Below are 18,870 nucleotides of genomic sequence, written 5' to 3' on the forward strand. Positions count from 1 at the left end.
GACGACCACCACTGAACAAGACACACAAGCTGAAACGTCAAGACTGGGCCAATAAATATCTCAAGACCGATTTTTCTAAGGTTTTATGGACTGATGAAATGAGAGTGAGTCTTGATGGGCCAGATGGATGGGCCCGTGGCTGGATTGGTAAAGGGCAGAGAGCTCCAGTCCGACTCAGACGCCAGCAAGGTGGAGGTGGAGTACTGGTTTGGGCTGGTATCATCAAAGATGAGCTTGTGGGGCCTTTTCGGGTTGAGGATGGAGTCAAGCTCAACTCCCAGTCCTACTGCCAGTTCCTGGAAGACACCTTCTTCAAGCAGTGGTACAGGAAGAAGTCTGCATCCTTCAAGAAAAACATGATTTTCATGCAGGACAATGCTCCATCACACGCGTCCAAGTACTCCACAGCGTGGCTGGCAAGAAAGGGTATAAAAGAAGGAAATCTAATGACATGGCCTCCTTGTTCACCTGATCTGAACCCCATTGAGAACCTGTGGTCCATCATCAAATGTGAGATTTACAAGGAGGGAAAACAGTACACCTCTCTGAACAGTGTCTGGGAGGCTGTGGTTGCTGCTGCACGCAATGTTGATGGTGAACAGATCAAAACACTGACAGAATCCATGGATGGCAGGCTTTTGAGTGTCCTTGCAAAGAAAGGTGGCTATATTGGTCACTGATTTTTTTTGTTTTGTTTTTGAATGTCAGAAATGTATATTTGTGAATGTTGAGATGTTATATTGGTTTCACTGGTAATTATAAATAATTGAAATTGGTATATATTTTTTTTTGGTTAAGTTGCCTAATAATTATGCACAGTAATAGTCACCTGCACACACAGATATCCCCCTAACATAGCTAAAACTAAAAACAAACTAAAAACTACGTCCAAAAATATTCAGCTTTGATATTAATGAGTTTTTTGGGTTCATTGAGAACATGGTTGTTGTTCAATAATAAAATTAATCCTCAAAAATACAACTTGCCTAATAATTCTGCACTCCCTGTATATATATATATATGTTTGATGGCATTTGTAGCTGTAGATTCACATGCTTTGCATAAGTCTGCCATCTAGTATTGGGATCAAAGTGTTACAAGTTGTTTTTCTTCGAAGAATGTTTTTGAGTCACGGGATCGAGTGGTGACTCCACTCGGTGATAACTGCACATGGGCATCGAGTCCTTTGTTAAATTGTTTTAATTCCGCCGTCTGGTTTGTATGTGTTTCCTCTCGCTCCGGTAGATCTCTATTCGGTACTATCTGAACTTCTCTCTTCTTTCTCGCTTTTTCCAACCTTATAATCAATCCGATTGGAATCATCGGGGTCGATTACACGCCCTTAAGGGCGACCTCGCCCTTTTTGGGCCTACTTTGACACGTTGTAGTCAAACAATGTTAGGCTGATGGAATGGACTCCATTTCGCTTTTGCCCTCTGTGTCACGCCAAATTTCCATACACCGATCAACACTTGATGTGCAATCTCTGTCTCTCTCTGGATTACAGAGAAGAAAACTGTGACACTTGCCGGTCGTTTCGATCCAAAAAGGCTCTTAGGGATCAAAGAGCGTGTTGAATGGAGATGTTGTCCAAGTCTTTAGAGCACACGCCAAACATCTTCGGGGAGGAACATGCACAAGAAGAATTAGCACAGAGTGTAACCGTCTCCATCGCAGACTCCGATTCGGATCGAGATTCCAATGTCAACAGCCAATCCCTCTGACCGGCGCAGTACGTGAGTACATCAGCCCCGTCCCATCACCCGAAGACTTTATAAAAGACTTCTGCGGTGGCAACTCAAGCTGCTAACCATTGGAGGATTGCAAACTCTCAAGCACTCCTAGCAAGGTATGATAGAGCTCATTGGGATCAAATGGAAGACTTGTTGCAGTATCTTCCACCAGAGAATCAAAAAAGGGCACAACAAATAGTAACGGAAGGGCAAGCTATTTCCAATAACCAAATACGATCTGCTATAGATGCAGCAGATACAGCAGCAAGGGGTGTCAACACCAGCATCATCATTAGAAGACATGCATGGCTTCAGCTTTTAAGCTAGAAATACAACAAGCAGTATTTAATATGCCCTTTAATAAATAACATTTATTTGGGCCAGAGGTTGATACCACAACAGAGAAGCTCAAAAAGGACTCCAAGACAGCTAAAGCTATGGGTGCGTTATACGCTACACCTACTCGCTGAACTTTTCGTAGGCCACAGTTTAGAGGTACTTTCAAATCATCAACCACAGAACCATACACATCTCAACAAAAACAAGGGCCACACTTCTACAACAGAGGTTCCTTTAGAGGCTCTTACAGAGGAACAATTATAGAGGAAGAGGTAAATCAACCGCTCCAGGAGGTTTCTCCACCTGAACAAAACAGTGACTTCCTACACATCCCCACAGAGCATACATCTCCTATGGGAGAAAGACTGGAAAATGTTTACCCACAATGGCACATTACTACAGATCAATGGGTTCTATCAATGATTCAGCAAGTCTATTGTCTAGAATTCATCTCTACTCCACCAAACATTCCCCCTCATTCACACAAACTTACTCCGGAACATCTCAATTTATGAAAACAGGAGGTACAATCACTACTACTCTAAGGTGTCTTAGAGATGGTACCTATATCCCAACAGGGGTCCGGAGTATATTCACTATACTTCCTCATACCAAAGAAAGATGGTACTCTCAGACCGATCTTAGATCTCAGACCCCTCAATCAGTACATTCTTTCAGAACACTTTCATATGGTCAATCTACAAGACATCCTTCCCCTACTACAGAAACAGGATTACATGACAGCATTAGATCTAAAAGATGCTTATTTCCACATTCCCATACATCCAGCACATTGAAAATATCAAAGATTCGTTATAGCAGGAAAGCACTACCAGTTCAACCATTCGGGGTAACAACAGCACCAAGGTTATTCACCAAATGCCTAGCTGTAGTTGCAGCATTCCTCAGAAGACAACACATACATGTCTTCCCATATCTGGACGACTGGCTCATAAAAGACAGTACATTTCAAATCTGTTAACAACATATACAGTAGACATCCTACACACTCTAGGATTCACAATCAATTATCAAAAATCTCACCTGCAGCCAGCACAGGTACTTCCGTATCTCGGAGCAATTCTGAACACTTAATCAGGATTAGCATCCCCAAACCCAGTGAGGATTCAAGCATTTCACAATTTCATATCTCAACTACAATACAACCACACTTATACAATAAAGTTGGTGATGAAACTATTGGGAATGATGGCTTCATGCATAGCAATAATACTCAATGCAAGGCTGCACAGGAGACCACTACAACAGTGTCTGTCTTTCTCAAGAATGGTCTCAGGCACAGGGTCACCTTCAGGATCTAGTGTTTTTGGACAAGCAGACTTATCACTCTCTGCAATGGTGGAATCACACCAACCTATTAAAGGGGAGGCCCTTTCAGGACCCTGTGCCCCAGACCATAATCACAACAGACGCATCAATGATAGGTTGGGGTGCTCATCTCAACAACCTCAGTATACAAGGGGAATGGGAGTCAGTCAAACAAACCTATCACATAAACCACTTGGAATTACTAGCAGTGTTCCTAGCACTCAAGGCTGTTTAGACACAAATCACACAAAAGACAGTGTTAATAAGGACGGACAATATGACCTCAATGTATCATCTGCAAAAACAGTGATGGGGAACACACTCACCTCAGTTGTCCCTTTTAGCATAGACAATTTGGAAATGGGCAATTCACAATCAGATTCAATTACAGGCAGAGTATATTCCAGGAAAACACAATAAACTAGTGGACCTCTTAAGCAGGATGCATCAACAAGTACACAAATAGGAGATTCACACACAGGTGATTCAACAACATTTCCAAATGTGGGGAACCCCAGGCATAGACCTTTTCACCACAAGAGAAAATGCAAAATGCCAAAACTTCGCACCCAGGTACCCACACCCTCAGTTCAAGGGCAATGCTCTGTGGATCAATTGGTCAGTAATATTTGCTTATGCTTTTCCACCTCTCCCACTAATTCCATTTCTCATCATGAAGATCAGCCACACCTCACTCACCACGATACTCATAGCTCCATTGGTACACAACACTGTTGGAGCTGTCTGTAGTACCACCTCACACACTACCAAACAGACCAGATCTGTTGACTCAAACAAAGGTCAAACCCAGCATCCCAATCCCAGTACACTCAACCTGCGATTTGGCTCCTGAATCATAGAATGTGGCTACTTACAGCTTCTATCTGAACGTATGGATATTCTAAAGGAAGCAGGCAAACCTACAACTAGACAGTGTTCTGCAGCTAAATGGAAGCGTTTTGTCTGCTATTGTCAGCCCAAAAACATGAACCCACTTAAAGCTTCAGTACAGGATATTATTTGCTATTTGCTACACTTACAAAAAGCAGATATTGCGTACTCCTCTATTAGAATCCATTTAACAGCAAAAGCTGCTTACCTCCAAAACAGACAACATACTTCCTACCCTGTTTAGGATTCCTGTTATAAAGGCTTTTATGGAAGGTCTTAAAGGATTATTCCACTTAGAGCTCCACCAGCTCCTGTCTGGAATCTTAACATTGTAGTCACAAGACTTATGGGCCCACCATTTGAACCCATGCATTCCTGCCCTCTTCAGTTTTTATCATGGAAGGTAGCCTTCTTAATAGCAATCACTTCTTTAAGAAGAGTTAGTGAAAGTCAAGCATTTACTTTAGAAGAACCTTTCTTTCAAATTTACAAAAACAAAATAGTTCTTAGGACAAATCCAAAATTCCTACCAAAAGTGGTTTCGCTGTTTCATATCAGTCAGTGGAATTGCCAGTCTTCTTTCCAAGTTCAGTTGCTGAAAGAGGTCTTCACATCCTTGATGTTAAGAGTTCTCATTACTATAGAGATAAAACAAAACATTTCAGGAAATCTGAGCAACTCTTTTTGATTTTTCAACAACCTCACAAAGGTAATCCTATTTCAAAACATGGATTAGCCAGATGGATAGTAAAGTGTATTCAAACTTGCTATCTGAAAGCTAAAATACAGTTACTAGTAACTCCTAAAGCATATTCCACGAGGAAGAGAGAAACATCAATGGCATTTTTAGGAAATATACCAATAGCAGATATATGTAAAGCAGCCACATAGTCTACACCACACACATTTACTAAACACTACTGTGTGGATGTGTTATCTCGATAACAAGCAAATGTTGGACAGGCAGTGCTTAAAACACTATTTCAAACTACTCCAACTCCTACAGGGTAGCCACCACTTATTTTGGGAGGGAACTGTTTTACAGTCTATGCAAAGCATGTGTATCTACAGCTACACATGCCATAGAACGGAAAATATTACTTACCAAGTAGACTACTGTTCGTGGCATTTAATGCTGTAGATTCACATGCGCCCTCCTTCCTCCAATGAAGCCTGTGGCCATTGTAGTACTATATATTATAAATATGTATATACATTGCATGGACATCTCATTTCTTTACTATATATATGTACATATACACTTCTACATTCTGTTTTCCTGCAGGATGGTGAAGTAATCTAACTAAGGACCCGATGCCCATGCACAGTGTCACCGAGAGGAGGAGTGACTCGATCCTGTGACTCGAAAACCTTCTCCGAAGAAAAACAACTTGTAACACTCCGAGCCCAACACTAGATAGCGAACTTATGCAAAGCATGTGAATCTCCAGCATTACATGCCACGAACAGTTGTCTACTGGGTAAGTAACATTTTCCATATATATCTATATATACAACATTGAAAATATAAAATGAACAATTCAGAAATGTGTTAAATTGGAAAAATACAATACTCGTAAAATTATAAGAACTGAACAATTGTTGTTCAAAAATAAGACTGATGATTTTTTCAGTAAACTTTGTTGCAATAGACATACTTTAAAATGACAAAATAAATGTGAAAACGTGAAATCTGTTAAAAATATTATGCAAGCGTCCTTTTATTGCTTAGTAAAGTATCCATACTTACAATTTAAAACTAACAAACTCAACAAATACACGATAATGTTGGAAAATTATTTTTACTATTTCCACTCCAAATCTAGCCATTAGAAAGGGGTTACTCTTTAGAGGGTGGGATTCACTCTTCCCACTACAAACTTAGCCACTTGGGGAAAGTGTTGGATTGTGAGGGTGAAGTGGTGTTGGATTTATTATTACAACTCCACATTTAACTACATTGGGAAAAGGGTTGGGCTTTGGGGTGGGTGTGGGAGGTTGGATTTACTATTCAAGCTTCAAATGTAACCACATCGGTGATATTGTTGGACTCTGTGGAGGTGGAATTTAAAATTCTCACTCCAGACGTAACTGCAGTTGGCAAAGTGTTTGACTTTAGGGATGCTGGATTTAATATTCCCACTCCAAACTTGGCCACATTGGGGAAAGCTTTACACTTTGGGAAGGGGAGGCCAATTTACTAGTCCCACTTCAAACTAAGCCACATTGGGGAAGCTGAGGGCTTCAAGGACTTCAAATTAATATTCCCACTCCAAATTTAGCCACATCAGGAAAAAAGTATAGGACTTCATGGAGTGGGACCTACTATTCCCAATCCAAACCCAGCCACACTGGGGAAATTGTTGGACTTTGGAGTGAGACTAGCAAAACTAAGCCACCTCCCCAAACTTAGCTATACTGGGTATTGTTTTGCACTGTTGGGTGGGGGTACATTTACTATTCCCACTCTAAACTTAGCTACAGTCGCTAAAATGTTGTGGTTTGGGGTGTAGTGTGTTGAATTTACTATACCCACTCCAAACTTAGGACTTCATTATGAGGCTGGCCGCCTTAAGTCCATCAACCTCGAGGTGTAGGGCAGGACCCCCGCTGCTGTGGCGGTCCACCACCACATTAGGACCCTGGCAGTCCGACCTCCAGGGTTCCGACATCTCCACTGGGATCAGTGATCCTGATGGGTTGGCAGCGGGCAGAGATCATAATCCACCAGGACAGCGCTGCATGCAGCGGATTACAGCCTCGTTCTCTGCCAGCCTTTTCATGGCCCTTTTACCGCCATGAAAAGGCTGGCAGAGAACAGGTGCAGGGGAGTACATGGGCCTCTGCACTGCTCTTGCTGGTGCACCCTGCAAGTGACAGCATTGCTGCCGGCTTGATTACGAGCCGGACACAATGCTTCGGCCTGTTTCCTACTAGGATATGTACAGCAGGGAGGCCGCCACGAAGGCGGGTGCTTACTCACACTGTGGAACATGGTGGACTTTGGCTTTTGGATGGGGGGATGTTAATTATTGCCACTCAAAATTTAGACAGATTAAAGTAAATGTTTGACTTTTTGTGTGGGTGGGATTCAATTTACTTTTCCCACTCCAACCTTGGCCCCTTTGTGTTTGACTTTGAGGGTCGGGTGAGAGGGTATAGATTTACCATTTCCACTCCAAACATAACCACACTGGGGGACATGATGAACTTTTGGGGGGGTGTATTTACAGTATCTTCTCCAAACTTAGCCTCAGTAGTGTAAATTGTAGACTTTGGGTGGCAGAGTGGATTAATTATTTTCACAAGAATCCTAGCCACATTGGAGAAAGTGTTGGACTTTGGTGGGAAGGTTAGATGTTTAGAGGCTGTTTTTCTTCTAGGAAGTCTTTTGAGTGATGGGATGTACTGTGACTTCTCCCTTAGTGGACAATGTGCATGGGTGCCGACAAGATAGAATGTATTTTTCCACCATCAGGTTCAGATGTGTACCAGTTGCACCAAGATTTGGCATATATTGCATGTTTTCTGGGCCCATATAGTTAGAATACGACATGAGCAATAGGAAGAACCAGCCCACGTTTGACAACTTCTATCTCTCTCTTTGACACCCTTCGAAGACTGATGGAGCTTCAACGGTGGAGAATGTGCAGCATAAAAGCATGATGGTAAGGACACCCTTCCAAAGCTGCCCTACTGGCACGTGAGGTACCTGTGGTTGAACTATCACGACATCTGTAACTTGTTTCTTTCTTCAGACCATGACAACACCTATGAGTCCTGCCTCGCCTTCCATTCAAAGAGGACTTTAAGGTACAAAAGGGAAAGGTGTTGAGTGCACATCAAAATGCACCAGCAATTGTCCGCCAAGAACCAAATATCATCTGCCAGCAGGATTCCTCCGGTACTAACGAAGGAGAGGACTACCAGCCCTCTGTCATTGTCTCAGGTCAGGCCACGTCCAGTCCAGAGTCCACGTCTACTAGCACCGCCAGACATGAGGAAGAGGATTGTGTGCCAATACCCAAGACCAGCACCCCTTGAACCAAGACCACACCCAGGTACGTAAGTACACTCAGCTCTGACACTCTTTCAAAGTCCCACAAGAGGCCCATTGATAAGCTAGATCTCCGCTTCCACTGGAGTTGGTTGCCGACCTCTTGCATAAAAGACTGCTGCCTCCAGGCTCGCTCGGCACAGAGAGAAGGCTTTGGATCCAAAGAAAGGCCTGGCCAAAGACATCGACTCTTCTTAGTTGTTAAGACCTACAAGGTCAAAAGGTGCCGAACAGCCTCAACCACACACTTTTGGTGCCGAAGGCACCATTTACGTTGGCACAGAAGCCCTCATCAATGTCATTGATGCTGAATACCCTTTTGACCCTATAAGCACTGTTGACAGTCAGCTCAAAGGATTTGGAGCAGCACATCCTGCAGAGGCTCTAAGAAGAGGTCCACACCAGGCAGGAGCACCACTTCATTCATCCAATCACTGGGAAAATCTTGGCGAAATAACCTTCGCTGAAGCCAACAGATATTCTGCCTCGCAATAGGGGGCTTGACTTAGAGGAGGATCCTGCTTCTATAGCCCCCTCTTGGAAGCAGTACCGAAGAGATATAGAGATGGGGCACTAGCCCTCACACTATGTTCCACCAACACCTCTCCCACCTCTTCTCCCACCTCTCCATCCCCACTACCACATTCAAGTACACCACCTCTGCATTAGCACATAACCCACACATATCTTTTGAGATCCAGGCAGCTCCTTTGATCCTACTGCTCTCTGTGACCCACCCGTTGACCCAGGATTGGCTCTGCAGTTGAATCAGGTACCCAGATTTCAAGCACTCAGGACATTTCCCCATTGACGATATCATGACCTATGATGAGCTCATCCATTGGGCTGTGGCCTTTCACAAGGTAGACATGTATGTCCTTCCAGAGAAAGAGGACTTCCTTGTAGAAACACTCTTTAAAGAGCCTGTAATAGCGAGGGAAGTAACACCCAAGTAGGAGAAGAAATACAAACCCTTACCCTGCAACCCTGTCTACATCAAGAGCCATGGTCCTTCCAATTCCCTGGTGGTCCATACCACTGTGAAAGTCCCTCTTCTCAGCCTACAGGTGATACCCTCCCACCTGGTAGGGAGTGCAGAAAGATAGATGTGGTGGGCAAGAGGGTGGCCGTAGGAGCAGTTACCCTCTAACACATAGTTAACTCTGCCAGGCCCCTCTCCTGCTATGACAGGTCCTGGTGCGAGGACAAGCAGGAACTTGTACTACCCTCCTGAAGAGTTCAGGAAGAGGGGGAGTAAATAGTGTCCAAGGGTAAGACCATTCATTGTGCCCTTGATGCCGTGGAGACAGCCTCTTGAGACATCAACACTAGCACCCTCCTTAATTGCTACACCTGGCTCAGCATTTCAGGTTTTAAACGAGATCCAGCAGCATCTCCGCAACCACCTGCTCGATGGGTAACACCTCCTTGGCCTACAGGTTGAGGAAATGCTGGAAAAATTAAAGAAGGAAAACTGGAATGCAAAATCTATGAGTGCCTGCAAACCTTTATGTTAGAGGCTCCTTTCACAGACAGCAGCATAGGGGAGGAGCCACAGCCACTTCCCCGTTCAGCCACATTCTTTTCAGAGACAATGGAAATCCTTTATTTTGCAGCACGTAGGTAGGGGTTGCACCAGAGGTAGCTACAGGGATAATTTTCCAGGATAAAGAGAGATACGGCTCAGGTAAAGCGTCCTCTGCCTCAAAACACTGACTAGCCCCACCTCCACCCCAACCACACATCACCTGCTATAGGGAGAGTAAAAGATTTCTTCTTCCATTGGCAGGTGATCACGTCAGTGGGTTTTTGTAGTGGTTTGCCTCCTCTGCTGCCTAGAACTCTTCGTGACCCCTCCCAACATTTAACACCGTGCACATTCCCAGCAGAGAACATCAGTGCTTCAGAGAGGAAGAGGTGCAACCTTTCCTTCACAAAGGGATTATAGAGAGAGTGGCCCTTCAACACTGAGGCAAAGGTGTCTACTTTCTTTACTTCCTCGTTCCTAAGTACGGCTCACTTAGGCCAATCCTGGACCTCAGGCTCCTCAACAAATACATCTTGTCAGAACATATTCACTTCCAACCCTGGAGGTCATTCTTCTGCTCCTACACAACGACTACATGATGGAGTTAGACCTCAAGGATGCATTATTTCATATACCAAGCTACCCTGCCCACCAGTGCCACTGTTGCTTTGTGGTAAGTGGCAAAACTACCTATTCCGGTATGTTTACAAAGTGCCTAGCAGTGGTAGCTGCTCATTTAAGGGGGGGAATTACATTTTAGGCAGCACATTTTAGGCAGACAGCAATGCTTATCCCACATTCAAGCTGCAGTCTGCCTGCTCTACTGCCTAGGATTTGCAATAAATGCCACCAAGTCCCACCTTCAACCCCTAGAGGTTCTGTCCTTCCTTGGGTCCATCCTAACCGCAGCCACAGGCAAAGCTTTCTATAACCAACAGATTGTTTCAGCATTTCAGCAGCTGCAGCCTCTTTGTGAGCCAAATCGCCAACTTACAGTTAGAACTGTTCTATGCTCCTCTCGCAAATGATGGCTTTGTGCATCGCCATAGTACCCCATGCCGGGCTCCTCTGTGCAGTGGTCTCAAGCGAAGGGTCACTGAGAAGATCTTGTGGTGGTAAAGGCCAGCACTCATCCCTCTCTGCAGTGGTGGAACATCAATAATCTTTTGCAGAGCAGGCCTTTCTCAGACCCAGTTCCTCGGGTGTCCATTACCACTGATGCCCATCTTGATCATATGACTATACTGTGAGCATGGCTCCCTAAATAACATGGTGGCCACATGAACTACCTCGAGGTGCTGGCCATACACCTAGCACTTAAAACCTTCTTTCAGTCCTTTTGAGGCAAGGTTGTTCACATCAGGACTGACAACATGGCCGCCAGGTATTATCTCTAGAAACAAGGCGGCACAATCTCTACCCTGCTGTGTGCACTAACACATAATATCTGGCACTGTGCCATCCGCTACCACAGACGCCTCCTGGCGAAGTAGCTTCTGGGAGTGGCCAATGACTTTGCAGACCTGCTCAGCACGTTGCATCAGCAAGTCCGCGAGTGAGAACAATATCCACAAGTCCTACTCAGTTACTTCCAACACTGAAACATCCCACATATAGACATGTTCACCTGCCTGGAAAACTTAAATGCCAAAGCTTCACCTCCAGTTACCCACTACCACAGTACATGGGCAGTGCACTATGGATGAACTGGTAAGGGATCTTTGCCCATGGATTTCCTACTCTTCCACTCCTTCCATACATAATAGGGAAAATGCAGCAAACATCCCTCACACTCATCCTCGTGGACTCCTTGTAATTGATGCTTCTCTATATATCTATGAATCTATGACCCCCCCCCCCCCCCCCATTAAGCTGCTAACCAGGCCAAACCTTCACACACAGAACCAGGGCCAGATCAGGTGCCCAGACCTCAGATAGCTCAACCTGACAATCTGGCACCTTAAGTCTGACAGTTTTACTAGCTTTATCTCCTGCAGAAGGGCATGACTACCCTATATGAATTCCACAGACCTACCAACCGGGTCAATTATGCCATGAAGTGGAAAAGGTTTGTCCTCTATAGCATTCCCAAGACCCATTACCCTTTAAAAGTAGTGTCCTGGATATCATTTGTTATCTCTTGCACCTTCAAAAGTCAAGACCTCTGCTACACTTCGTTACAGATACATATAGAAGCTATTGCGGCCTGCATGCAAAATAGTGAACATTCTTCCTTGTCTAGGATTATACTCCTCAAGATATTCAAGATGTGTCAATAGCTTCATACCTCCCAAATCACACCCTTACCCCATATGAAACCTTAATGTAGTCCTCCCTAGGCACATGGGTCCTCCGTTTGATCCCTTGCACTCTTGCCCTTTACAGTTTCTTTCTTGGAAAGTGGCTTTCCTCATAGCCATAACTTCTCTCAGATGCATCAGTGAACTGCAGGTGCTTACCCTGCAAGATTTAGGTTCACAGAGACAGGTGTGTTGTAAGAACTAATCTAAAATTCCTCCCCAAGGTAGAATCCCCTTTCCACCTCAACTGGTCCATAAAATTGCCAGTCTTCATTCAGCCAGACTGTAGCAGAGAGTACCTTCCATACATTAGACGTTGAATGTGATCTCAAATACTATATTGACAGAACCAAGATCTTCCACAAGTCTGACCAGCTCTTTGTGGCCTTTGCAAAACCTCACAAGGGCTTTCACAGGTCTGTCCCATCTCTAAAGCTGGCATAGCTAGACGGATAGTCAAGTGCATCCAAATTAGCTGTCACAAAGGTAAAAGAGCCCTACCCGTTCCCCTTAGGGAATACTTGGCCCATAAGTAGGGGGCAAACATAACATCCCGCTAGCTGAAATATGCAAGGTGGCCACCTGGTCAACCCCTCACACTTTTATCAAACACTAATGTGTGGACATCTTAGCCTGCCAGCGGACTTTGGTTGGCTAGACTGTCTTAAGAACGCTGTTTCAGATGTCTGCATCACCCACATCCTAACCACTGCTTATGAAGGGTACTGTTTTACAGTCTATGCAGAGCATGTGCATCTACAGCCATACATGCTACAAGCAGAAAATGTTGCTTACCCTGTAAGCATTTGTTTGTAGCATGTAGTGCTGTAGATATGCCAACCATCCTCCATGGAAGATTGTCTTTGGTGCAGATCTCTTATCTTGTTAACTGGTTGGCACTGCACAATACACAGTCACACTCAATACATACTCTTACCAGCTGTGCAAAAAAAACAGTCTAACATGGAATTGGTGCCCATGTACATTGTCCACTAGGGTGTGAGCCACAGTATTTCACACGACTGTAAGACGTCTTTGAGGAAAGAACACTAGATGGCAAGAGTAGGCTGAGCATGTGAATCTACAGCACTACATGCCACAAACCAATGGTTACAAGGTAAGTAACATTTTCCTTACCAATCACATTCCAAAATTACCTACAAACAACAAGTTCTTTACATTTAAATGTAACTACACTTATTTAAAGTAATTAAATGTGAATATTTTTAAAAACATACCACATAACAATCCCGGTTGAAAATCAATATAATTAAACTACATTTAAAAAAACAAATCTAAAATTATAATTAAAATGCATAATATTCAATTTAAATATAGAATAATCCATTAAACTACAATTACAAAAAAATAAAATGTTTAAATTCAGATATTTTAAAGTTTTTAAAAAAATATATTACAAATATATACATCTAAAAAAGTCACAAAAATATTTTAAGCATTTTTAAAGCAGAACATTCAAAAATTTAGAAATTGACAAAAACACCCTTTCCCAGTACAAATCCTACACCCCTCTCCCAAGTTAACTAACAAAATAACATGCATACACACGTTAAAAAAAAAAAACAGTAAATTATTTCAAAAAAACATACATAGCAAAAACATTGTTATCTTATTAGTTACAATGATATGAAAAATAAAAAAGCGATATTCGTACCGTGATATAAGCCCACATGATAGTTAATAGTAGTGCAACATTATTAACTGATGACAAGATTTGTGACACAATTAACACAAAATTAAATACAAGTAGAACACCATGTGCACATATATACTTGTTTCTGGTGGATTCCTCACCTTATGAATTCTCCCAGTGGGCCAGCATTCAACGGAAAATTTTCTTCCAAGCTCTCCACGTAGACGAGGACGTCACAATTGCGCGGCTCCACACGCGACTCCGTCTGACGTCACTGTGGCAATAAGAGGTCCTCGCCGGCTTGCTGACGTCAGTTTCCTTTTTCTGTTTTGTTACGAGTTGTGTACATCAATGTGCTCAATGAATCAAAGTATCCAGACTTACTTCAAATACGCCTCTTTTTCCACAGGTACAGAAAGAACTAACACAGTATGTGAAAGATGTCCCATTGGAACTTTCTCTAATCGGAGCATGGCAAATTCTTGCGTCGAATGGATGAGGTATGTGTGCTCTGTGTTACAGGTAACTTGATGAAGAGATGCCTCCTGTCGTAAACAGACTCATGCTGTTATTGGCCATGCTTAAAAAGTGAAACAGATGCTCAGAATTAGTTGTTTAAATATTGCTTTTTCCCTAATCCTTTAGTGATGTTGCACTGCATTTAGAACACTCAACTATGGGTAGCTGCTGTAGTCCTAGCACTAGTTACACGGTGCTCAAACACAGCACGATATTTTTTTGAGGATGCTAATGGGAGCATAGTACTCACCTAAACAACTTTTAATTAAAGTACCAAAACAAAAATGACATTTCATGAGATTAAACGGGTATATTTTTTTATATTAAAAGGGACCAAAAATATTTGGCTAATAACCTTTGCTTCTTCAGAGTGCAGAGCTCGAGACGTAGAATGGTCTGGTTCGTAGCGTATTTTGGGACAACAGCTGGGGTACTTGTAATCAAATATGTAAGATAGCCAAAGTAAAAGAAAATATAATAATCAGAGGGCTACTGCCAAAACAGTCCTCCTGAGTTCAGTGGTCTATGTCCCTGTGCTTGGAATAGCTGTGCACACAGTAATAGCAATCTGGTTCTAGGTTAGCACCCATTTCTTATTTTAGAGAGAAAGAGAGAGGGAGAGTTTGAGAGAGAGCAATATTACCTAAAAGTCCAAGTTATTCAAAATGTGTTAGCCCAACTTCAGATTAGCTGCAAAAACAGATTTGCCTCAAACATTTGTAAAATAAACACATTTCTTGTGAATACAACAAATGCATCTCGGAGATCGCACATTCTAAAAAATATAGTAAGTGTTTTTTAAACAAAGAGATGTGCAAAAATCAAGCATCAATTAAAACGATTTGGAGATAAATGCATAAGTGTTTCTCTCGCTCTTTAACTGTCACAAAGGTTAATCTGAGTTTGAGATCTGTGATTAGGGCTTTAGAAAGCAAGTTGCTCCTTTTTGTCATCTCAATCAGGAAAGTGCAACAAATGAAAAACCTGAGCTTGAATAAGTCAGAACGTCACACATGTAAGTGTTTGAATATTAGTACTACGGCAGTGGTGCAAATTGCAATACATCACATCAAATTCACACACATCTGACGGGCAGCATTGCTGCTCCCGTGTTTAAGCCTGCAGCACTTTTCATCATTGGATGTATAATTTAGTAGATCTCGTAAAAGGTGCGGATTTTGAAACTGCTAGCTTATCATCCAGGGCTTATTGCGGTGTGTGAAACATGCATGAGCACTTAGGGCCTTAATTAGATGTTGGTGGACGAGTTACTCCGTCACAAATTCTTCTAAACATTTAAGGCAAATGTGTCTATTAAAGCATACATTTCAAAATGTTTTGGCCATGAGATTTCCAAAGAGAAGCTCGACAAATGGTCAAAAACTTTAGGAAAGAAGCATTGTTAGATGTTTGACACTTGTGTGAAATCAAATGGCTCATCTTATATGTCCATTATAAGTAATAGGCACATACACAATTTTTGCGCTATGAAGAAATGTGAATCTTCATTTTAGATGAGTTATTTTACACAGCAGCTCTGATTAGCATGCATCAGTGAAGCCACTAACAGAAGTAGAATGCAAGACAATCAAGCACTACATCAACCCCCTCCCAGACCCGCTTATTCCTCACTCCTTAGAAAAGTGCAATGCCATCATAGTCATGTGTGGAAAAAATACAGATTATCCAACAGCACATTGAAACCAAGCCTACTTCAATTCTTACGCCCACCCCTTCCTGTAGAATTACAGAGTGGTTAGCCTTCAAAGCCCTATCTTTCCCAGATCTTGCTGACTTATTCAATTCCCTCAAAGCCACTTCTAAAAATGATTTCTTTGTCACCCTTGATCTAAGCTCTCTCTGGAGGTGCACTCTTACTCATGCTTACTATTGTCAATGCCCCCCTCATTCAAGGCACCTTCCCAGAATCTCTCGAGACATGCCACATCCAAAACAGCCTACATTAGACCCTGATGATCTCCCATCTACTGGCCCATCAGTCATCTACCATTTATCGTTAAGATCGCCAAAAAAGCCGTCTAAATTCAGAACCACACCAGTGCTAACCATCTCCTACGTAACTACCAGTCTGGCTTCAGATCTCTCTGCTGGATGGAAACCGCTACCTTACATATCATAGATGATGCCCTCTTAACCACAGAGAAATATGACCCCCTGCCTCCTGATATTGATGGACCTCTCAACTGCCTTTGACATTCTCGACTGACCTCATATGCACCTTGGAGTTTCAAATGGGATTCACCAGCAGTGCCTTTCATTGGTTCTTTTCCTACCATTCCAACTGACAGCAGTTTGTTAATGTTGGCATGTCCAGGTCACAAAAGATCCCTGTCAACTGTGGAGTCGCCCAGGACTCCATACTATCTCCTGTCATCTTCAACCGACACATGGAGCTGCTTGGTGCTCTACTGAAAGATAACCAAGATTCATCAATATGCAGATGAAACGCAACTCAACTTGAAAGTTCCCTCTCTTTCACACATCCAATACCTCAAAAACTGCTTGCACATCATCCAGACCTGGATGCTCAGGCATCAAGATCTGGATAATCTGGCACAAGACATTAATTCACCTACTAACTGTGCAAGGCTTGTAGATTTAGTAGTGCAGTTAAACCATCTTCTAAATGAACGGTTTTCAGAAAACAAAAAAGTACTAGTAAATAGATTAAGTCTGAGTAAAACAAAATGTAGCATACGTTCTAGAACCAATTCAACTAGCCAATATAAGATGCCATATCACGGTAGAGAGAAAGCATACACAGAAGTAGTGTTTATATTGTCTAAATTCTTGTCATTTTTTTTTAAAGACTATAGAAGTATAACTCTAGGTCATTTAAGACTCAAGCATCTTTAACATTGAAAACATTATTTGTGGAAAGACAATAGCACTGAATTATGAGGCAAACTTTTATTCTTGGTAACCTGGATAGCTGGCAAAAACGGAGAGTACTGTAGTCCCATTGAACGATACACCAAGCTGGAGTTTCCCTGCCTAACAAACAACACGCACACACACATTATCTTGACAGATTTTACTGTCCTGAACAAAAACTAACCATTAGAGAACACATTTTGAATAATATAGGTGCTCCTATGAACAGCACAGTAATAGTGACAAAGTGAGTAACAGTGCACTAGATAGCATGAAGAAACAAAAAAAAGGGGGTTATGTAGAGATATTTATGTTGCTATTTTCAAAACTGTCTGAATGTATAGTAGATTTCAGGTGAATAACAAACAATGTAGGTCTGCTTAAAAAGTTGATGTTTCAAACTCCCTAGAATTGATTTGGGGGGTCTTCACCATGACATCAAGGAAACATGAATAGAAAGGGGAGACTCATGTAAATATTTTAGAACATCTAAAAAGGTCCCTAAAAAATAGTTCTTATAAGGAAATGCTTCTTTTTGCATGTTCATGCGACATTTGTGGACTGATGCTGCTGGTTTTTCGACTGAGTTCACTGAGACCTGCTAACCAGATCTCAGTGCCAGTGTTCTGACCCTATACAAATTGCATGTCGAATTGGATACACCCAATTGGGAAGGACTCACTTATATGTCCCTAGTATATGGTACCCAGTGTTCCCACGGCATGCAAGGCCGAGTGTCCACAAGGGCTGCAGCAGTGTTTGTGCCACCCTTTATGTAACAGAGTAAAAAATGGCCCCCAGTCCGCCACTGCAGACTGGAAGGACAGTGTTTTCACTGCCAGTTTGACTTTGCCATTCACTCGAATGGCAAAGCCACTCTATTCCTTAAGACTATATGTAAGTCTCCCCTAGGGAAGGCTTTTAGAGCCGTATGGCAGGGAGGTGTATTTTATTAAGTAAAACATATATGTTCGATAGCATGTGTGGCTGTAGATACACATGCTTTCTATAAGTCCGCCATCTAGTGTTGAGCTCGGAGTGTTGCAAGTTGTTTTTGTTCAAAGAATCTTTTTGAGTCCTTAGATTGTTTTCTCTCCGCTGTCGGGGTTGGACGTGTATTCCTCTCACTCTGGTATTCCTCAGCTCGGCCTATTCTGAACTCTTCTTTTCCATCTTTCTTTCAGCGACGGTATTGTATTTCAATCGTGTTTTCACTATCTAATGCACTCAACCTGAATTTCTACATCGAGGTTCGTTTAGAAACCCTTCGGGGAATCAGTGCCCGCCTTGGGCCTACTACTCTACGTGGTGTCAAGAAATGCAGGATTGATGGAACGCACTCCAGTTTGGTTCTGCCCTCGATGCCATTCGAAATTCTCAAACACCGATCAACACCTGGTGTGTAACATGTGTTTGTCCCCGTACCATAAAGAAGAAACCTGCAACACCTCCAAAACAAAACTCTGCGACTGATGATCCCATTGATTAAAGATGTCGTTGAAGACACCGGATGACACTCTTGATATCTTCGGGGAAGACCATGCACAGGAGGAGATCGAACACGAAGAGGCTTCTCCATAGTAGATTCCGAGTGGGATGTTCAATCGAACATCAAAAGTCAGCCT

The 18,870-nt window shown here is 42.6% G+C and overlaps 1 protein-coding gene across 8 annotated transcripts in view; it reads left to right on the forward strand.

Annotated features, from left to right (window-relative positions):
* The window catches only part of TNFRSF14 (TNF receptor superfamily member 14), a 465,083-nt gene that overhangs the window by 334,607 nt on the left and 111,606 nt on the right, over positions 1-18,870 (forward strand). For all 8 annotated transcript variants that reach the window (XR_011204948.1, XM_069239916.1, XM_069239910.1 and 5 more), the window contains one exon: positions 14,241-14,331. Coding sequence is in view for 7 of the 8 variants with exons in the window: in XM_069239916.1 (XP_069096017.1) it covers positions 14,241-14,331 (91 nt within the window). In the remaining variant the exon portion in view is untranslated. The remainder of the gene's footprint in view (positions 1-14,240; positions 14,332-18,870) is intronic.

This window comes from Pleurodeles waltl, chromosome 6 (genome assembly GCF_031143425.1).
Source record: "Pleurodeles waltl isolate 20211129_DDA chromosome 6, aPleWal1.hap1.20221129, whole genome shotgun sequence".
NCBI classification, from domain to species: domain Eukaryota; kingdom Metazoa; phylum Chordata; class Amphibia; order Caudata; family Salamandridae; genus Pleurodeles; species Pleurodeles waltl.